Source organism: Clarias gariepinus, chromosome 10 (genome assembly GCF_024256425.1).
Source record: "Clarias gariepinus isolate MV-2021 ecotype Netherlands chromosome 10, CGAR_prim_01v2, whole genome shotgun sequence".
Classification (NCBI taxonomy): Eukaryota; Metazoa; Chordata; class Actinopteri; order Siluriformes; family Clariidae; genus Clarias; species Clarias gariepinus.
Window position 1 is genome coordinate 10,914,054 of NC_071109.1, and position 17,091 is coordinate 10,931,144.

Consider the following 17,091-nt stretch of genomic DNA (forward strand, 5'->3'; position numbering starts at 1 on the left):
AAAAACACCTAAAACCACATTGTTCCAATATCCGTAACGGTGCCAAATTATTATTAGCACAACATTATGACAACCAAAAATTCCAGCTGTTTTTTTTCATGTCCTTTGTAAGTACATATGTAAGCCTGAACATGTTTTTAAAAGGTTAGAGATGTGTTTGTTAATTTATAGATGAGATAATGATAATGACAATAAAGACAGGTAATTTCTACTAAAATCATTTCTGTTTCTACAGTTCAAACACTCTAATACTCTAGAGAATGAGCACACAAACAAGTAACAAATATAAGTGTGCCAAAAAAGGCTATGCAAAACGTGCAACTGTAATTCCAGTATAATATTGCCAAATAGGTAATTAGTTACTCTGGTTACTTGTTAAGTAAGTGCTGCTGTTAAGCTACACATATAGTATACTTCAAGCTGTAAGAAATTCTGTCTTTTTCAGGCTACATGTATTACACAATTAATTCAATTTTAATCAATTTTATTTATATAGCGCTTTTAACAATGGTCATTGTCATAAAGCAGCTTTACAAAAAGTTTCAAAAGAAAATATTAGGATAGGATTGATCGTTATCAGCATTTTCTGCTGTGATATGGGCCTGTAAGTACTGAGACTGAATTTTGAATCAGTAATTTAAAATTTATCATGATTCACTATTGAAGGTACATTAAGAATTTGGGGGGAAGTTCATGCAACTGTCAACCCTACAGTAAGAAGAAAATCAAATCAAAATCAAATCACTGTTGTCTACTTAGTTCTCTATCTATCTGCTCTAATGGAAGAAATACCGTAAATATAGGTCAATTTAGAGGCACTGGTGACTGACAGTGTACTGTTTCACAAGATAAATTATGATACCTATATTATTATTATTATTATTATTATTATTATTCATTTATTCATTTAATTTTTTTACCTAATGTTGTCAGCTATTTGTTTTTCTTTGGCAAGGGTTCTGCTCTTAATCTAGTCGTACATTTGTTTGAGTTTTTATTTTGACCCATGACAAAATCCATAAAATTTTCCTTGATGCCTTCATGGAAAATTTCTTTGTAACTACCAAAAAACCCCAAACATAGTTAAACCTTTACAGCAAGTAAAAATATCATGAATGTAGCCAAATAATCGACAGTTTCATTAAATAAAATTTTAGCAAAACAAGTATGAGAATATTAAGACTATTTTGAGACAAATTTTGCTATTTTTTAAATGTATATTTCCTCATTCTATTAGAAGATTTTGTTAGTTTTAAACATATATTTTTTTTGAAAAATTGCTTAAAAAATCTTAAATAAAAACAAATTAGTTATACAGCACTGTGCGAAAGCCTTAAACTTCTTCTCATTTCATTTTTTGCTATATATTAAGTCTTAATTGTTTTCCATGTAGATGTTTGATTTCTCATTTTTAATCACCAGTTTTAATTATGCCACACAGTGACCGATCATTAAAGCATAAAAAACATCTAACTTAAGTAAGGTGCAGGAAACAGGTGCAGATGGAGACAGAAGATCAGGCTGATGATTAGTATATGGTGATGCAGAATGCAGAGCAGTTGGAACAGACTAGAGGGGAAATGAGGCTGCTTCTGAGGTTGTTACAGAAACAACCAATTTTTCAATAGTATTTTTACTCAGTTTCTGAAATCTGCATCATTTAATTAAATTTAATATGAAGAAATCAGGGGTGGCTCAAGACTTTTGCACAGTACTGTATTTGTATAAATTTAAGATATATTTTCCCTCCACAGTGTACAGTGTTGTTATTTAAAAACAGTTTTCTATATTGATTTCCATATACTGTACACTCACTGTCCACTTCATTAGGAAAACCTGTATTGCCACAAGAGGAATCTGAGGCTACAGCGAGCGCAGTCTCACTTACAGTGGCCATTTAAAGACTGGAAAAAAAACATTTGTCCAGTCTTCAGCTGTGCATTTTTTTTGACCTTGCACACACTGTAGGTTCAGATTCCTGTTCTTGATCACTAAATAACTGCATGCATGAGCAGGGATACAGCTGTTTCTTTTAAAGTAGCAAGTGAATGTATTTATATTTGTTTCCTGTTGGACAGTTTGTATTTCAGTATTACTTTAAATGTCTATTCCACTGTCATAACCTGTTTTAAAGGCTAGAAGTTGTACAATATTTATACTCTGGGTTTTTACGTGCTTAATTGTAACATTGAATGACTCATTAGCATCCCTGTGCTCTCGATTAGACTAAGCGTGTATGCTTATGTAAACTTACTAACTGCTAATTAGTCCACTATTTAGCAAGCTACTATCTCCAGTCTAGATAGTAGCTTGCTAAATAGTAGGCTAATTCTAGACTCTTGCCCCTTCTTTTGGATGCAGTCTCTATCTACTTTCTACAAACAACCTTCTACGTGTCTGTAACCAACATCATTAATGAAATAAGATTAATAATTTTTTTTTTGCTCAATATGTGGTCCCTCAGACAAAGCAGGACACATTTGTTGTTTTTCTTTTTAATGGTTACATGCATTTCCTTAAACTTAGGTAGCTGTGCATCCGTTTGTCTTGCCAAAGAATGCAAGCACAATAGCACAGCTGGGGGAAATGAGGCCAGCGGTCTACATCTGTTAAAGACACAACCCCGTTCCGAGACCTGTTGGCAGTATCAGCCATGGAACCGCACAGTGCACACTGTTCCCCATATTTCTTCTTTTACCATGTCAGGCTTCATCTAGACTTATTGCCTTTTTTTTTGTTATTTAAAAAATATTACAAGCCAAGATTTAACTTGAATGAGCAAAGCATGTCATCTTATGTTGATTCATATAAGCCAGTATAGGCAATGAAGACGTTTAATGTACATTTCTGTGTTATTGCTTGTTTCAGTGTGTTTTTATAATTATTCATGGATTTTTTTTTTTCTTTGAACAGGCTTCATAGTACAACATCTAAGAAAATCCCATTGCACCGAGTTTCTTCAGAGCACATTGCAACACTTTGTGTATACTGCTCTATTGATTCGATCAGTATTGCGGGCTGAGGCTGACCTTTATTGCTAAAAGAGTACTGGATCAGATATGAAATATTTTCCATATGTAGTTTATGACATAAATGCAGCAGATATTGGTCGCATCACATTACTTTTTGTAGTGCATGTCTTCCCTCACAAGAAGAACACCTGAGGATGTCAGAATCGGTTCATAATAGGATATCGGCTCATATTTAAGCATTGTAACAAAAAATGGGAAAATGGGATTTCCATGTCATTTATGTTAGTATGAATTGTTTTTAAAAAATTAAATAAGATGGATATACTATTGTTGAATTTCATCCACACAGTATTTTAATTACTGACTGCTTGTTAGTAATAGAAATTATAACACATTGCTTTGCTTTTGTTCAATCAGACGAGTCCTATAAGTACTTTTTTAATAAAATAATAGGATAATATAGCAAGTCAAAATGAAGTCATGCTGCATGGATTTTTTTTTTGCTAATTAGATTTAGAAAATAAATTCTACTTGAGGTTTTTGCACATGTGTCTAATGAAAACGGTCCTCTCAGAGGGTGCTTATGACTCACTTTGCCATTAGATCTGCTAGTTGGGGTTTTGGACAAAAGTTCCCCACCACTCAGACAACCACATGCAATCCTCCCAATCGGCCATCTGCTTAGCATTTCAGGAGTGCCTTGGAAACCAAGCAGAAATCAAAAGACAGCAAATCTAACACTTTCCCGTCCAAGGACGATATGATAGGGCAAGCATTTCTAGCACATTCTGACAGCTTTGTTCCCTCAGAAATGCATAGTGCTTCGTTAGTAATGAATATCATCTGTTGCATTGGAAATTGAGTTTCATTTTTTTAACAATGTAAAATCATGAGAACTGTACTCACACAGATTTTGACCCCTGTCTATCAGATTATTCCAGACATGTTTATAGTGGTGCTATCAACTGTTCCAGCAGGAAAGCAGATACTAATGAATCTTAAAACTCAGGCCTCTATCAAGCATGGAATATGGACCTTTTTCCTTTTCAGCATTATAGTGCGGTGTTTGATTATGTGTACTGTTCAACTTATGCCAGGGAAGTTAAAAACCATTAAATGAAACTCTGTAGGAAACCATTCAACTTTGCTGAAGTTAATTTATCGCCAGTAATTTTACTGTGTGTCTAACGAGTTGATTTGGATGCGCTGCTGTGCTCAGAGTCAGGACTGCTCATCGATCATTAAGGGCAACTTATCATGCATCATATACATCCTGTTAGACTGGTAGTACAGCACAAACAAACAGCTGCAGTGTTTGTAATACATTGTTTACAACATGACCAACACTGCAGACACAATCGCTGCCTTACGTGTACTTCCTGTATAATCCCTATGGCGATTGTCGCGCTTTCTTTTCAAACCATGACAAAGATGTTAAAGAATTTCAGTTCAAATAAGGGTTAAAAGTAGAGTTATTTTTAAAAGCGATGAACTTCTTTTGTTAAAGAAAGTAGGAGCACAATAGTTTCCCTTATTCCTTTCTTTTTCCTTTTTTTCATTTGTCCATGCAAACTGTCAGCTGTTTTTTTTTTTATGCAATAAACGCAAAGCTGTTGGCAAATTTGTCTAGGTCACCTTTTCAATAGGCCAACTTCATCATCTTGGAATTTCGGAGCAGCTGACATATTTACAGTAATTCAAATCTTTGCTAATGGAAGGTTTGTTTAACTTATAACAATGTGTTTTGCCAATATATACAGTGAAAGCTTAAAGAGAATGGTTTCCACCTATTTGCACGCAGTGCTGACAACACTCTATCCCTAGGCTAAAGAAATTAAACATTTCTTTACTTTTCTTCCAATTTTTTAACGTCTTTGGAGAGTTGCTTCGGTTTGCCGGCAGTAGAGACAGGTTATGTTTCTCCATATTAGATCAACCAGATCAGTGGAATGTGTTTAAGGCCATCATAGGTTATTCCCTATGGGAATCTGAAAAAAGCCACTGCTCTTCTAAATGTCTATGCGCGCATGCTAGGTGACATGCTAGATTTATTGTAAGCGTATGGAGATACAGAGCGCTATTTACATTGTTGTTGAAACAGAGTGCACAAAGAGACGGACAAAGGCTGTTCCTTGCGGGATTTCCTATTCATCCGGAAAATCACTGACTGGACTGCTTCGCCACAGTACTCACGTTTCGACAGCAGCCTCCCGGTTTTATTCCATCATTTCCGGTGAGACCGATTCATCTCTCTCACACCCTCTTACAATAATCTGGACTTTGGACATTCTACACACTAACACCCACACAGCTTTCAATTGTATATATTTTGTAAATAGTGTTTTCTTTGTTGGTTTTGGCGCACCTTTTTTGTTTAGTTTCTGTATAATACAATTTTGTTTTTTTTCTAATTGATCGTGGTTTTGTCGTTCTTGTTCACTGGGTTTTAAAGCACTTCGACAAGACGATAAATATCTTTCCTTTTAGTGTAACTTCAGTTAACATCATTTTATCTGAGCATTACAAACTTGCAAAAGATCCCAGCAGTCAAGGAAGGATGGGATGGGGGCTGGGGTGTGGAGCAGGGAATTTCCTCATAAAGGACTTGTGTAACTCCCTAAAATGTCCACCATTCTTAACAAGCTTTAGGAGAGCATAAAACTTCAAACATAACTTTTCTCAATCATGATTTGCCCTTTAAGTTATTTTGTTAACTATTGTGTTTTAGAGCTCTCTGCTTGAAAGACTGCTGGTCTGTACATCTCAGTAGGAGTTTGTCTCTGTTCCAGAAATCCAACTATTAAAAGGCACTGCTGTTAGCAATTTCAGGGCAAGGAGCACAAAGCCAACCCATGCTGGTTATGGTGAATGTGACAGACGGATGTAACTTCAACAGCTGTGACACATGTAACAGCCTGACACGTCTGGGCAGATGACTTGAAATGCAGGTTCCAAATTTTCTGAGCAGCACAGGCATAACCCTCAATCACGCAAAAATATCACTGATATGTTTTCGGCATGCTGTGGGAGGGGTGGAGGTGGCAGTGGCACTAGCTAATTATGTATAGACCAAGTAGGCCAAATACATTTTCTATTTGATTTATTCCTATCACTTGATGGTATTACTAGTGTTTGGGATTTGGTCTAAGTAGAATATCACAAAGAATTCACGTAAGCCTGAACTAGATGTGGGTTCAGCAGGTAGCATTACTGCATCAGCTCCAGGGTTGTCCCACACATTTAGGATGATAATAATGGTGGGCATTATTATATATTATATATTATTGGGCATTGGTGGCTCAGTGGTAGTCCATGCACGAGGCCTGGGTTCAGAACCCACCCAATGCCCAAACCCCAGCCACTGGATGCAGTGTCAATCCAATGACTGGATAAAATAAGAGGGTTGCATCAGGAAGAGCAACTGGCATAATACCTGTGCCAAGTTGCTGTGCGGATCGAATGGTCTGCAGTGGCAACCCCTCGTTGGCAGCAGCCGAAAGACTAACAACAACATACAGTATATCATATTACTGCTTAATGACATCGTGATATGCCTATTAAATAAGCATATAGTGTAACTGTAATGTAATGCCACTATGCATATCTCCATGTAGCACTTGAGCTGGCGTCAAGGACTACAGCACATTTGCACTATTATTATCAATTAATTCATTCATTCATTCATTGTTCATACTTCATATCCTGCGAGGGTCTGGAGCCTATCCAAGGGAGCGAGGCACTAGGCAGGGAATACCCTGAATGGGGTGCCAACACATCACAGAGCACAAGGTCACGCACATTCATACATCCAAGCACACACTACAGGGAAGACAAAACAACCTCCAATGAATGTCTTTGGATTATTGGAGGAAAGAAGAGTACCCAGAGGAAACCAACTAACCGCAGGAAAAAAAACATGCAAACTATGCACACAGACCAGAGACGGGAATTTAACCCAACCTTGGAGGTACATGGTGTCAGTGCTAACACCTAAGCCACCGGGCTGCTGCCGTAATAGTAGTACCTCATGGCACATTGTATTAACTGCCACCTTCCAACTTTCGTGAAACAATAGATTACTCACTCACTCACTCACTCACTCATCTTCTATACCACTTTATCTTGTATACAAAGTCACAGGGGGCCTGGAGACTTATGGCATGAACAGGGTGCCAATTCATACACACACTACAGGCAATTTTGGATGTCTTAGGACTGTGGGAGGAAACTGAAGTACTTGAAGGAAACCCAACAAGCATGGAGAGAACATGCAAACTTCATGCACACAGACCCAAATCGAACCCTCAATCGTAGAGGTGCAAGGAGACAGTGCTAACCACTAAACCACCATGCCGCCGCACTATTATTATTATTATTACTAGTAGTAATTCATGGCATGTTTGAACTCCCAACTTTCTTGCTCAATAGATTGGATTACTTTTTAACTCTTTGCACTGTACAGTACAGTCAGACTGTGAATGCATGTGGTTTCCCGTGCATTCATTTATTCATTTATATTATCATGCATTTATGACAACCGACACCGTGCAGCTCCCCAATGCTTGCTGCGTGCTGGTGGTGTGCAGTGCGTATTGCTTTAAAGTTGTGAGAAAGATTTGAAGGGAAGGTGCGGGGGAGGAGGCGGCAGTGCGCCAGCAAGGGTGAACGGAGCGAGAAGAGCTGCTCTTCTCCACACTGGCACATGAAGATGAGAAGGAAAGCCACGGCGCTCCTCAGCCTCCTCATGAGCACGCGCTTAGCGTTAACGGTGCGCCGATCGGCTCGTGACCTTCACTCCTAGATGGAAGCACGCGGAAGAGTCAGGATCCACTTGTCACGAGAGGAGATCGATCGCTCGGAGTAATGGGGAATAGCGCGCCCAAACCGCTTACAGGTAAAGACACGGACACGCACGAGCGTGACACGCATTATAGAACGGGGGAAATGCGAGCGCGTGCATTCAGGAGCGCGCCCTAATTTCTATGCTTGTGCTTTTTTTTTTGCATTGGGAACTATATATGTGTGTGTGTGTGTGTGTGTGAGAGAGAGAGGGGGGGGGGAGAGAAGATAAGTGCGTGGGATGAGGAAGATGAGAGCTGACAGAGATGGCTCACCGACTGTTGATTATTGAGTGTTAAACCCATGCACAACCTCCAGCAGTGTTAAATCCTACAGTTTTTATACTGTATGAATCCAGCTGGAGTGGTATTCGGGAAGCACTGTAGATAATCATATAGGTGCTAATTCAGTACCAGAATCCCTATAGGTTCAGTCCCTTATCTCGCACCTTCAGGGTTGGGGGTTCGATTCTCATCTACAGTATGCTCTGTGTGCATGCAGCTTCCATGTTCTTCCCGTGCTTTGTGGGTTTCCTCCAGATTCCCCACTCAGTCCAGAGATTTGTGATTGCCCGTAATGTACGATTGGGTGCATGAGCAGTGTATGCGCCTGTGCCCTTCCATGGCTTGGCACCACATTCAGGCTGTTCTTCACCTTGTGCATTGAGTACACAGGAGAAGCGCACAGTAGTCAGGGGTTCCTTTTTTAGCCTCCTATAAAATGTTTATGTTAGACGGTGGATTAATGAGCCTGTGTTGCGAAGTGTTTGTAATGATGAATTTGCTGTGTTCACATGAAGATAAACACCGGAAAGAAAGACAGAAGACATAATTGGGTTTACTATAAGGGAGCCACATACCTTAGTAAGAGTTTGCACTAGCCAGTGTGTGTAAAAAGTTATCAGCGGGTAGAGGGTGGAGTTTGAAGATGTAGATTTGTCAGATATTATTTAATTGACTTGGGAAATAATCTGGCTCAGTCTTCAAATAACAACCCCTCCCTATTGTGTATACAGATTTGTCTAATGTAGGCCACCCAGGAATCGACTGTCTTGTAGTAAAAGGTTTTTAATGTGCAGGTGTCTTTTTCTATTTCTATAAAGTGTGGCCTGATGTGATGTCTTACTTTCCCTGCAGTTTTAAAAGAGCGCACGATGCACAAGAAAACATGTAGATGCGGAACAAAACACCACAGGTTATTACTTCACAGGCTTTTTATGGCAGTTGACTGTCCTTGTTCTTCCGTCTATTTATGTTATTGACAAGTATGTTCGGCTGCCAGCACTTATATTACCTTAACATGTATTTTTAGAGCAGCTATTGTTACTCTAATACATCCTTGTGATTGCGTGATTCATTTCGCTTGTGGCGCATAACCTCATATAAGGCCTATTACTGTAGAATCTATATGAGAGAAAAAGGAATCTAATGACAGTGTTCTGGATTGTCATAGCCTTGATTGATCTGATTCTAAATGCTGATTTCAGACATGGGCGTGGTTATTTTGGGATTTACCGTAATACTTAATACCCTTATATGAGAAAATGACTCTAAGAAGCATTAGTGCTTATTAGGAAAATGGTAAAGACGATATTAAAAGATGTTTGTGTTAAATATATATTAGAAATTATATTTAGAAATATGACTATGTATTAAGTAAGAGGAGAAATTCAGGTCAGATCTTACAAATGCCTCCATTGTGCTTGTACAGTAAGTATAACAGGATGATGTATATTAATAGCATAGCAAATAGTATTTATGTTTCAGGGATAGAGCAGAACTTTAATTTCAGCTCATGCTGTGCCGTTCCCATCCTACGGTAATCAATTGTGCATGAATAAATTGCATTTAATATTGCCCAATGATTTTTGATTGATGGCTCTACACAACGCACAAAGGACTAATAAGTGACTTACTATGTGACTGGCAACACCACATTCGCAATGATAAGCAGATGTGCATTTTTGGGAATTACAATAGAAGAATGTTTGGGTTTTGTTTTGGACGAGCATAGGGGGGAATCACTCATGGGTAATTAATTTTTGGTTATGGATATACTGTAATTTCTTGAGCTCGATTTGATGGGTTTTAAATTGATATTGATGGCTGAGACAGAATGTAGGATTTATTTAGGTTTTTTTTGAAAACCGCATGAGGATCTCACGATCATGGTTAAGGAGTTACTTAGTGGAAATAATTCAGATTTAATTCGATTCCACTCATGCAATGATTTATATTTGGAGAAAATTACAAATTATGATTGAACGATAATTATTTCCATTTCGTAGGGTTAGGCAGTACTACAGTGCTGGATGCAATGAGGCTACATTATGTGCATAGATTCCCAGAGGAGAGTTTATCACAGAAGTTTCCTTTCTAAAGAATAAAAAAAGTATACTCAGTGAGATTTCTCACTCTCTGGTGTCTCTGCCGTGACATGCCCTTTCTTTTAATTACCAGACCAGGCACTATAATACAGGAAACATTGGACTACAGCTTTCATTATGTCATGGTTCACATGTGCGTAGTCCAGCTGCAGAGTGATTTATAATTCAGACATAACTGTGGGTGTGATGGTGTTAGGATCAGGATAGATTTTTATTTTCTCCAATAACACAGATTTCACATGCATGCTTATTTAAATTCGGTGTTTATTAAGAAAGATTATTTTTTAAAGAAGAACTATTTAGGAATATGTGAGATCAGATTCAAACAGATTTCCAAAACATAGAAATAGCCCTTAATTACTTCATCACTATTATCTAACAACTAGCAAGTCTGGTAAAAAAATAGGGAAAAGCCTATTAATATATTGTTTAATTAAGTGAGTGATTGTCATACATAATAAGTACACATTAAACTGAATTATGTTCATTTGCTCAACCAATTAATTTATGATTATTATTGTTTTTGTTTTAGTGTTGTTGTTGTTTTTTTTTTTTTTTTTTAAAGACAGATATTGTTATAGTTTAAAAACTAATTATAGTTCAGTATAATAGTCATTATTGATCATTGAAACATACTGTATTGTGAATTTGTATCAGATCTGTTGTAAGGCATATTTATTTTAGAAGTAAATTTACAGATCACATGAGCCTGTGCAATTTGCGTTTCATTCGAAGCCTTGTGGTCAATTTTGTCTCCTTGGGGAAGTGAACTATGAAGCGATCAGCATTTTTCAGTTCCTTCATTTGTGAAATCGGTTACATTCGCTGCGAGAAAGTCAAGTTAAGTTTTTCTGACAATTGTCTGTCATTTCATTAAAATATACAACATAAGGTTAAAACAGAATGCGATTTTTCTTCATACACATTGCAAAGCATCTACCGCAATGCAAATGCGAAGCAATATCGGATATTTTGCATCACGTTAACATTCAAATATAACAACAAGTGTCATTTCGACTTTCGTGGCAAGTGATAACAAGGTCTGGTGTTGTTTCTTGACTGCTCACTATTCTTTATGTTTTAAAACCTGTTTTCGACACAACATGTTAAAGCTTGCAGTGGTTGCTCCTGTAGAACTCTGACAGATCCACAGAACGGCTTTCGCGAACGTACTCGAGTAAGGTTCGACAACTGGACTGTAGCCACAATGCCACAGTGCCTATTTGCCGTCACATCAAGCAGATCTATATTTGGAACGTGAGCAAAACCCTGCTGTGTTTCACAAGTGGAGTTCAAGGCTCTCGTTTCGCTTTCGCCTGTACACAGAGTGGCGGAAAAAGGGCCCTAAATCACACAGCTTGTGAGGAGGCGACTGGAGTTTTTTTTTTTTTTTTTTTTTTCCTGCCTTGCACCTCCGATCTATTTATGAAGTAAACCTTTGGTCTCCCAACAACATCTCTGCAGACTGAGATGTTTATCAAGTGTTAAAGAAAACTAAAAAAAGAAGGAATGTAAAGCCAATATTACCAGACTTTATATAATATTTGGATCATTTTTTTTTTTTTTTTTAGCATTTCTTTAAGAAACTACAGTACATAAGAATCAGATGAAACTAAAAAGAGATAGAATCATTAAATAAATCTGGAACACTAGTGAGTTGGAAGGGAGAAAATGTTCTGTAGCTCCAAGCGCCTGGTGTAATATGATTCAAAGCTGTCGTATACAGCTGTCTTACAGTTTTAAAAGCTATGTAAAGGATTTTAAACAACATAATCATATAAGACTTTTAGCTAACCTGCTTAACCGAATTATTCCTTATGTCCTGGTACTAAAGGAGAAAAATGACTTTTTGATCCTCTAACAGAACACAACATGACTGGAACTTGATTGGAGTCTGACTTGATTCACCTACACCCCTGGCTATGCTTCATAAATACCACTTTGAGAACCACTGCTTTAGAGGCACTAGGCCTGGCATTGCCATCCTGATGTACAGGTAGAACTGTAAGACATTAGTCATCAGTCTACCCTGGTATGATTTTTTTTTCCCCACACTACTTGAGTGTTCTGTTCTCATTGAGTTCAGTTTAGTTTAAAAAGGAAACTTGGTGCCTTTCATAGAGATTTTCATAGTGGACGGTCTTGTAAATCTCATAAGTTTCTTTGTATATTTCAGTTTATTCTGCTTTAGAATAAATACGCTAGCTTCCAGGTACTGAGGTTAAAAGTCTAATAGCTTTAAATGAAAATCTATTGCGCTAGCGTGTACAATCGCTTGTTCCACAGACAAAGTAGTTGGGATGGGAATCACGATGGACAAGCCGAAATGATATTATCACCAAACTTGGGTGGCGATTCTATTCGTCTTGCGATTCTGTATGTATTATGATTTTAAAACGAGTCCAGAGTAGCTATGAATTTTTTCTAGGTTGTGTTACAATTGTAAACAAACCCGAGAAATAATTTGCTCCCGCTGAAAAGAACGTTACACTGCCTGCAAATTTGTGAAAAGTTTAGAGTGCACCACCTGTAGGATTTTAGAGAAACTGCAACATATTACCACATTAAATGCAAAAAATAAAAATGTATAAAAAAATAATAATATATATCAAAATAATTTGGAAGTCAGTGCGGTGATAAAAGAATTACCACATAATAGTCTTGTGATAGTTAACTGAATATATTTTCTTAATTTATTCCAAATAGTGCACTTGATTAGGAGTTAGAGAGAGTTTGTAGATCACCTTAGTCGTTACACAAAGGCAATTTGGAATAACTTGGAAGCAATTACTGAGCATAGTGTTTACGATGACATAAAGTTAAAAGATGTTTTTTTTTTTTTTTTTTTTTGATAATAGTGCACTCGTAATTGGTTTTAAATGTGGGTTTTGGCAGGTAGCTGCTCTCTCCTCAGTACTGCAGACTGTAACGACCTACTCTTACCCACACTGTGACCGACAGTTAATGTCCTTAATAGTTTTTAGAACATATTGACACAGAGTGATACCTATCCCTGTGCCGTTGCTGTCCATTATTACCACTCGGAACTAAGTGTTGTACAGTATTATGCACATTGAATATCATGATTGTGAGAACTTGATTGATTGGAGCACTCAGACCATTTATAGTGATGGCCTTCCAGTGCAGGATCATGGTTTAGAATGTTATTACATTAAAACATCACTGAGATGGAAAGCACTGATAATAGGATTCAACACTGAAGCAAGTTAAGGGGCTTTTCCCGAGAACGGAACCACTGCAAGCCCCCGGGATCAGTTCAGCCTAGACTGGGGTCACTGCTAATTTTTTTCTGTTATTGTTGTGGGAAATACAATGCACTTATAAACACATTATTGTTTGCATTTATATAATGTGAATGTGTTTTATATGTGCAGAGATTTATTTGCATGGATATTTCTATTAGCACACTCGATCTGGATTTCTTCATATAGACACACCCAGCATGGATTTCAGAGCTCGGTCTATGTTTTGCTCAAGACCAGTTGTTCGCAGTGTACAGCGCAATTCTAACTGCTAGCGGCTTGCTCTGATTTTTTTTTTAAACGGCTATATTTGCCTTGGCTGCTGGGAGATCTGTCAATGCTGTCATGTCCATGGCCTTTAGTGGCGCTGATGGTATGCTATTGTTCCAGGCGTAAAAGCCTTTTCCATGCTGTTAACCACCAAGATCATGGCCAAAGGCAAATGTTCTCCTCATGTTGTCCATTAAAGTGAGATTGGGAGGGTATATTTATCTGGCCAGCATTAGCAAATGTGTGGGATGTCAGAGGGAGGGACGGGACGTTGTGGGAACTTTTTTCCCCCCTTCTTTTTCTCCCCCATCGGAAGCGAGTTACAGGAATAATGCTCTTTAAATACAGCAAAGTCTACTTGGACTAATAGGTCAGAGTCTCGAGAGATTCTAGGGATTTCAGTAATTGATGTGTGACTCATAAACGCATTGTTTTCTCTAAGGAGCAGCTGTTACTTTTTGCGGCTGATGTCATGTCTTATTAACAAAACGTTCAGCTTTGTTTTCATATTCTGGCACTGAATTAAAATATCGCATTTAATCCTTATTAATAGCAGGGAGTAACATGTGAACTCTGGTGCACCTCTTAGATTTTACAGTGTCATTTATTACTAAACAAAACATTTTGCAATTTGGCAAAGCACAACTATGTCCCATTTGATTTGTGTCTTTTTAAATGTACAGTAATAGTACTAAGTATACATATTGGGCATAAAATATATACTATAATAATGTTTTGTTATTCCCTACGTTTTTATAACAGTTTCTCAATTTCATCTTGTAAAAGCCATTACATTCATGTGTGCCTGAATTTTCTTTTTGCTCTAGTAGATGCAAACCTACAGCACCGCCCTGTGGCTAATCGCCAGTATTACATTCTTCCTCATGGCACGGTGGAGAGGCGATCATCTGCACTGGCTGTTAATCTGGAGTCTCCACGCTTCCACCCGCACGCCAAGGGCAAAAACATCCGTCTGGATGCCCAGCTGCGACGTGCAACACGCAAGAACAGCTTCTGCCATGGCCTGACGTTCAGCCAGAGGCCCATCCGTCTTTACGAGCAGGTACGCTTGCGCCTGTCGGGGGTGCACTCAGGCTGGAGTGGCGCACTACGCTTTGGCTTCACCAGTCTAGACCCGGGTGAGCTCACCTCATCCGACATCCCCAAATACGCCTGCCCGGACCTGGTCGCACGGCCCGGATACTGGGCCAAGGCCCTGCCAGAAAGGCTGGCTGCAAAGGACAACGTGCTGGCTTTCTGGGCTGATCGGCACGGCCGCGTCTTCTACACGGTGAATGACGGTGAGCCTGTATTGTTCCACTGCGGCCTGAGTACTGCCCGTCCGCTCTGGGCCATCATTGACATCTACGGCATCACGCAGGAGGTCACACTGCTTGGTAAGTGCTTGGTCATTAATCAAGAAGTGTAATAAGTATACGTCTCCCATTTGCTTACAACATTAAAAAAAAAAAGAGTAACATTTTGGAAGTAGAAACCATTTGGTTAGTGGACCAGGTAACAGCGTAGGTAATTAAACAGAAGGATATTTATAGCATGAGGAGACTTCTGATGAATTCTAACAGCTGTTCATAAAAGAGCCATACTCACTGTACAGTATTATGGTAAATCTGGACCCTTAAAAAAAAAAAATCAGCATAGCAGTTTGTATGTATTTCCACTGAGTCTAAACTGCTTTAAAGAGGCCCCTGAGGACGGCAGAATGCCAGAGGGACAGACGTCATGATGACAGAGGTGCCGATGGTCACTATCACGCCTTGACAGGCGAGCGGCTTTAGTGTGTGTGTGTGGTACAGTGCTGGTTCATATCCTGCACCTAAAGCAAAATACACACACAGTGTAGGAGGCCAAACAGCACTCTTTCACTCTCCTATCCACTCTGTCTCATTATTTATCTTCTGTCTGTCGGTCGGCGTGGCCATATTTGGTAAGAGTCGCCGTGGATCCCGGGAGAGAGAGAGAGCCTCGCTGGGACTGATATCCTGGGAGGCCACAAGTCTGCCAACTGAGTAAAACCAGACCCATGCAAATGTTGTGTCTAGCTTGTCAGTCAGGGCCTGCACCTTGATCCGCTTGTCTGATCTATTTCACTGGGAAATTAAAGAAGCAGTTTTACTGTTTTATTACAGCCCTCTGGTGACTGTATGATGTATTACAATCGTAATAAAACCTTTGGACATTTTGTACAACCTCTCTGTACAGTACAAGATGCATGCATTGTACATTGCCTTTTAGGGGAAACGGCACAGCAGAGAATCTCTCGTCCGTTTAGATTAATAGAGAAGTTTCTTTGTGGTAACTTATGATGTTAATATATCTTAGAAACATGTTGTTTATTTTACTTGTATTAAAAGTGTCACATGGAGGGTTCTTTTTTAAACAGAAAGTGTAACACCTGACCTAATGATTTTCTCTATTCTTCCAGAAAGCACGTTCGCCGACAGTACAAGCTGCCTGAGCGTGGCACGTCTCAGTGCCTACCTGCCTCCAAGCAACCATGACTCAGCAAACTACAGCAACAACCAGTTAGAAAGCAACCAGGCTGCCAAGATGGCTGCCTTGCACCTGAGCAGCTCCTCGCAGCTAAGCCCGTGCTGTTCCTCCTCATCCTCTTTCGGTGTTCAAAGGTTATCCCGTGGCCTTCCCTCTACCCTTGATGCCGACCTGAGATTTCACCCGGTGCGCGGCGGTGACGTACTCCTGTCCAGCGACCGCGCTATGGCCTGCGTCCACAATTCGGATGGCATGCGGACTTTGGTGTTCAGCGACAGGCCCATGAGGCTTGGTGAGACTATGTTTGTGGAGGTGAGTCACATGGGCCCGTCTTGCCTTGGCATGCTGCTTTTTGGCATGACTTCATGTGACCCGGGCACACTGCACGCTGCAGAGCTACCTGCTGAGCCTGATGCTCTCCTAGATCGTAAGGAGTACTGGGTAGTGCAGCGTGGACTCCCTGCGCCTGCGCCTGGTGACGTGCTGAGCTTCAGGCTTCTGCCCGATGGAGAAGTGCATCTTGGGATTAACGGGGTAGCGCGTGGACGCTTGCTGTGTGTCGACTCCTCTCAGGCTCTGTGGACCTTCTTTGCTCTACGTGGTGCCGTCAACCGACTCAGGATATTAGGCAAGTGTCAGTGTGAGGTGATCTTAAAATAATCATTAGCTTTATTCAAACATTTTTAAAATATTTTCTTTTGCATTTTATTTAAAATAACCTTTAGGCATAATGTTAAATATTAGTGCAGGATAGAGAGAGACAGGTTATTAAGTGGTCTGAAATAGAGCTCTGCTGTGAGAGGGATTTGCTTGTTCCTGTCATTCAGTTCTCTTGTCGCTGGAGAATAGG

General features: G+C 39.3%; 1 protein-coding gene across 5 annotated transcripts in view; it reads left to right on the forward strand.

The window, feature by feature from the left end:
- The window catches only part of neurl1b (neuralized E3 ubiquitin protein ligase 1B), a 39,684-nt gene that overhangs the window by 16,798 nt on the left and 5,795 nt on the right, over nt 1-17,091 (forward strand). For 2 of the 5 annotated variants that reach the window (XM_053506399.1, XM_053506400.1), the window contains 2 exons: nt 14,558-15,127; nt 16,174-16,869. In XM_053506399.1, coding sequence (XP_053362374.1) covers nt 14,558-15,127; nt 16,174-16,869 — 1,266 coding nt within the window. Of the gene's footprint in view, nt 1-7,608; nt 7,867-14,557; nt 15,128-16,173; nt 16,870-17,091 lie in introns of those variants that run through there. The other 3 variants (XM_053506402.1, XM_053506403.1, XM_053506401.1) reach the window with 3 other exon arrangements.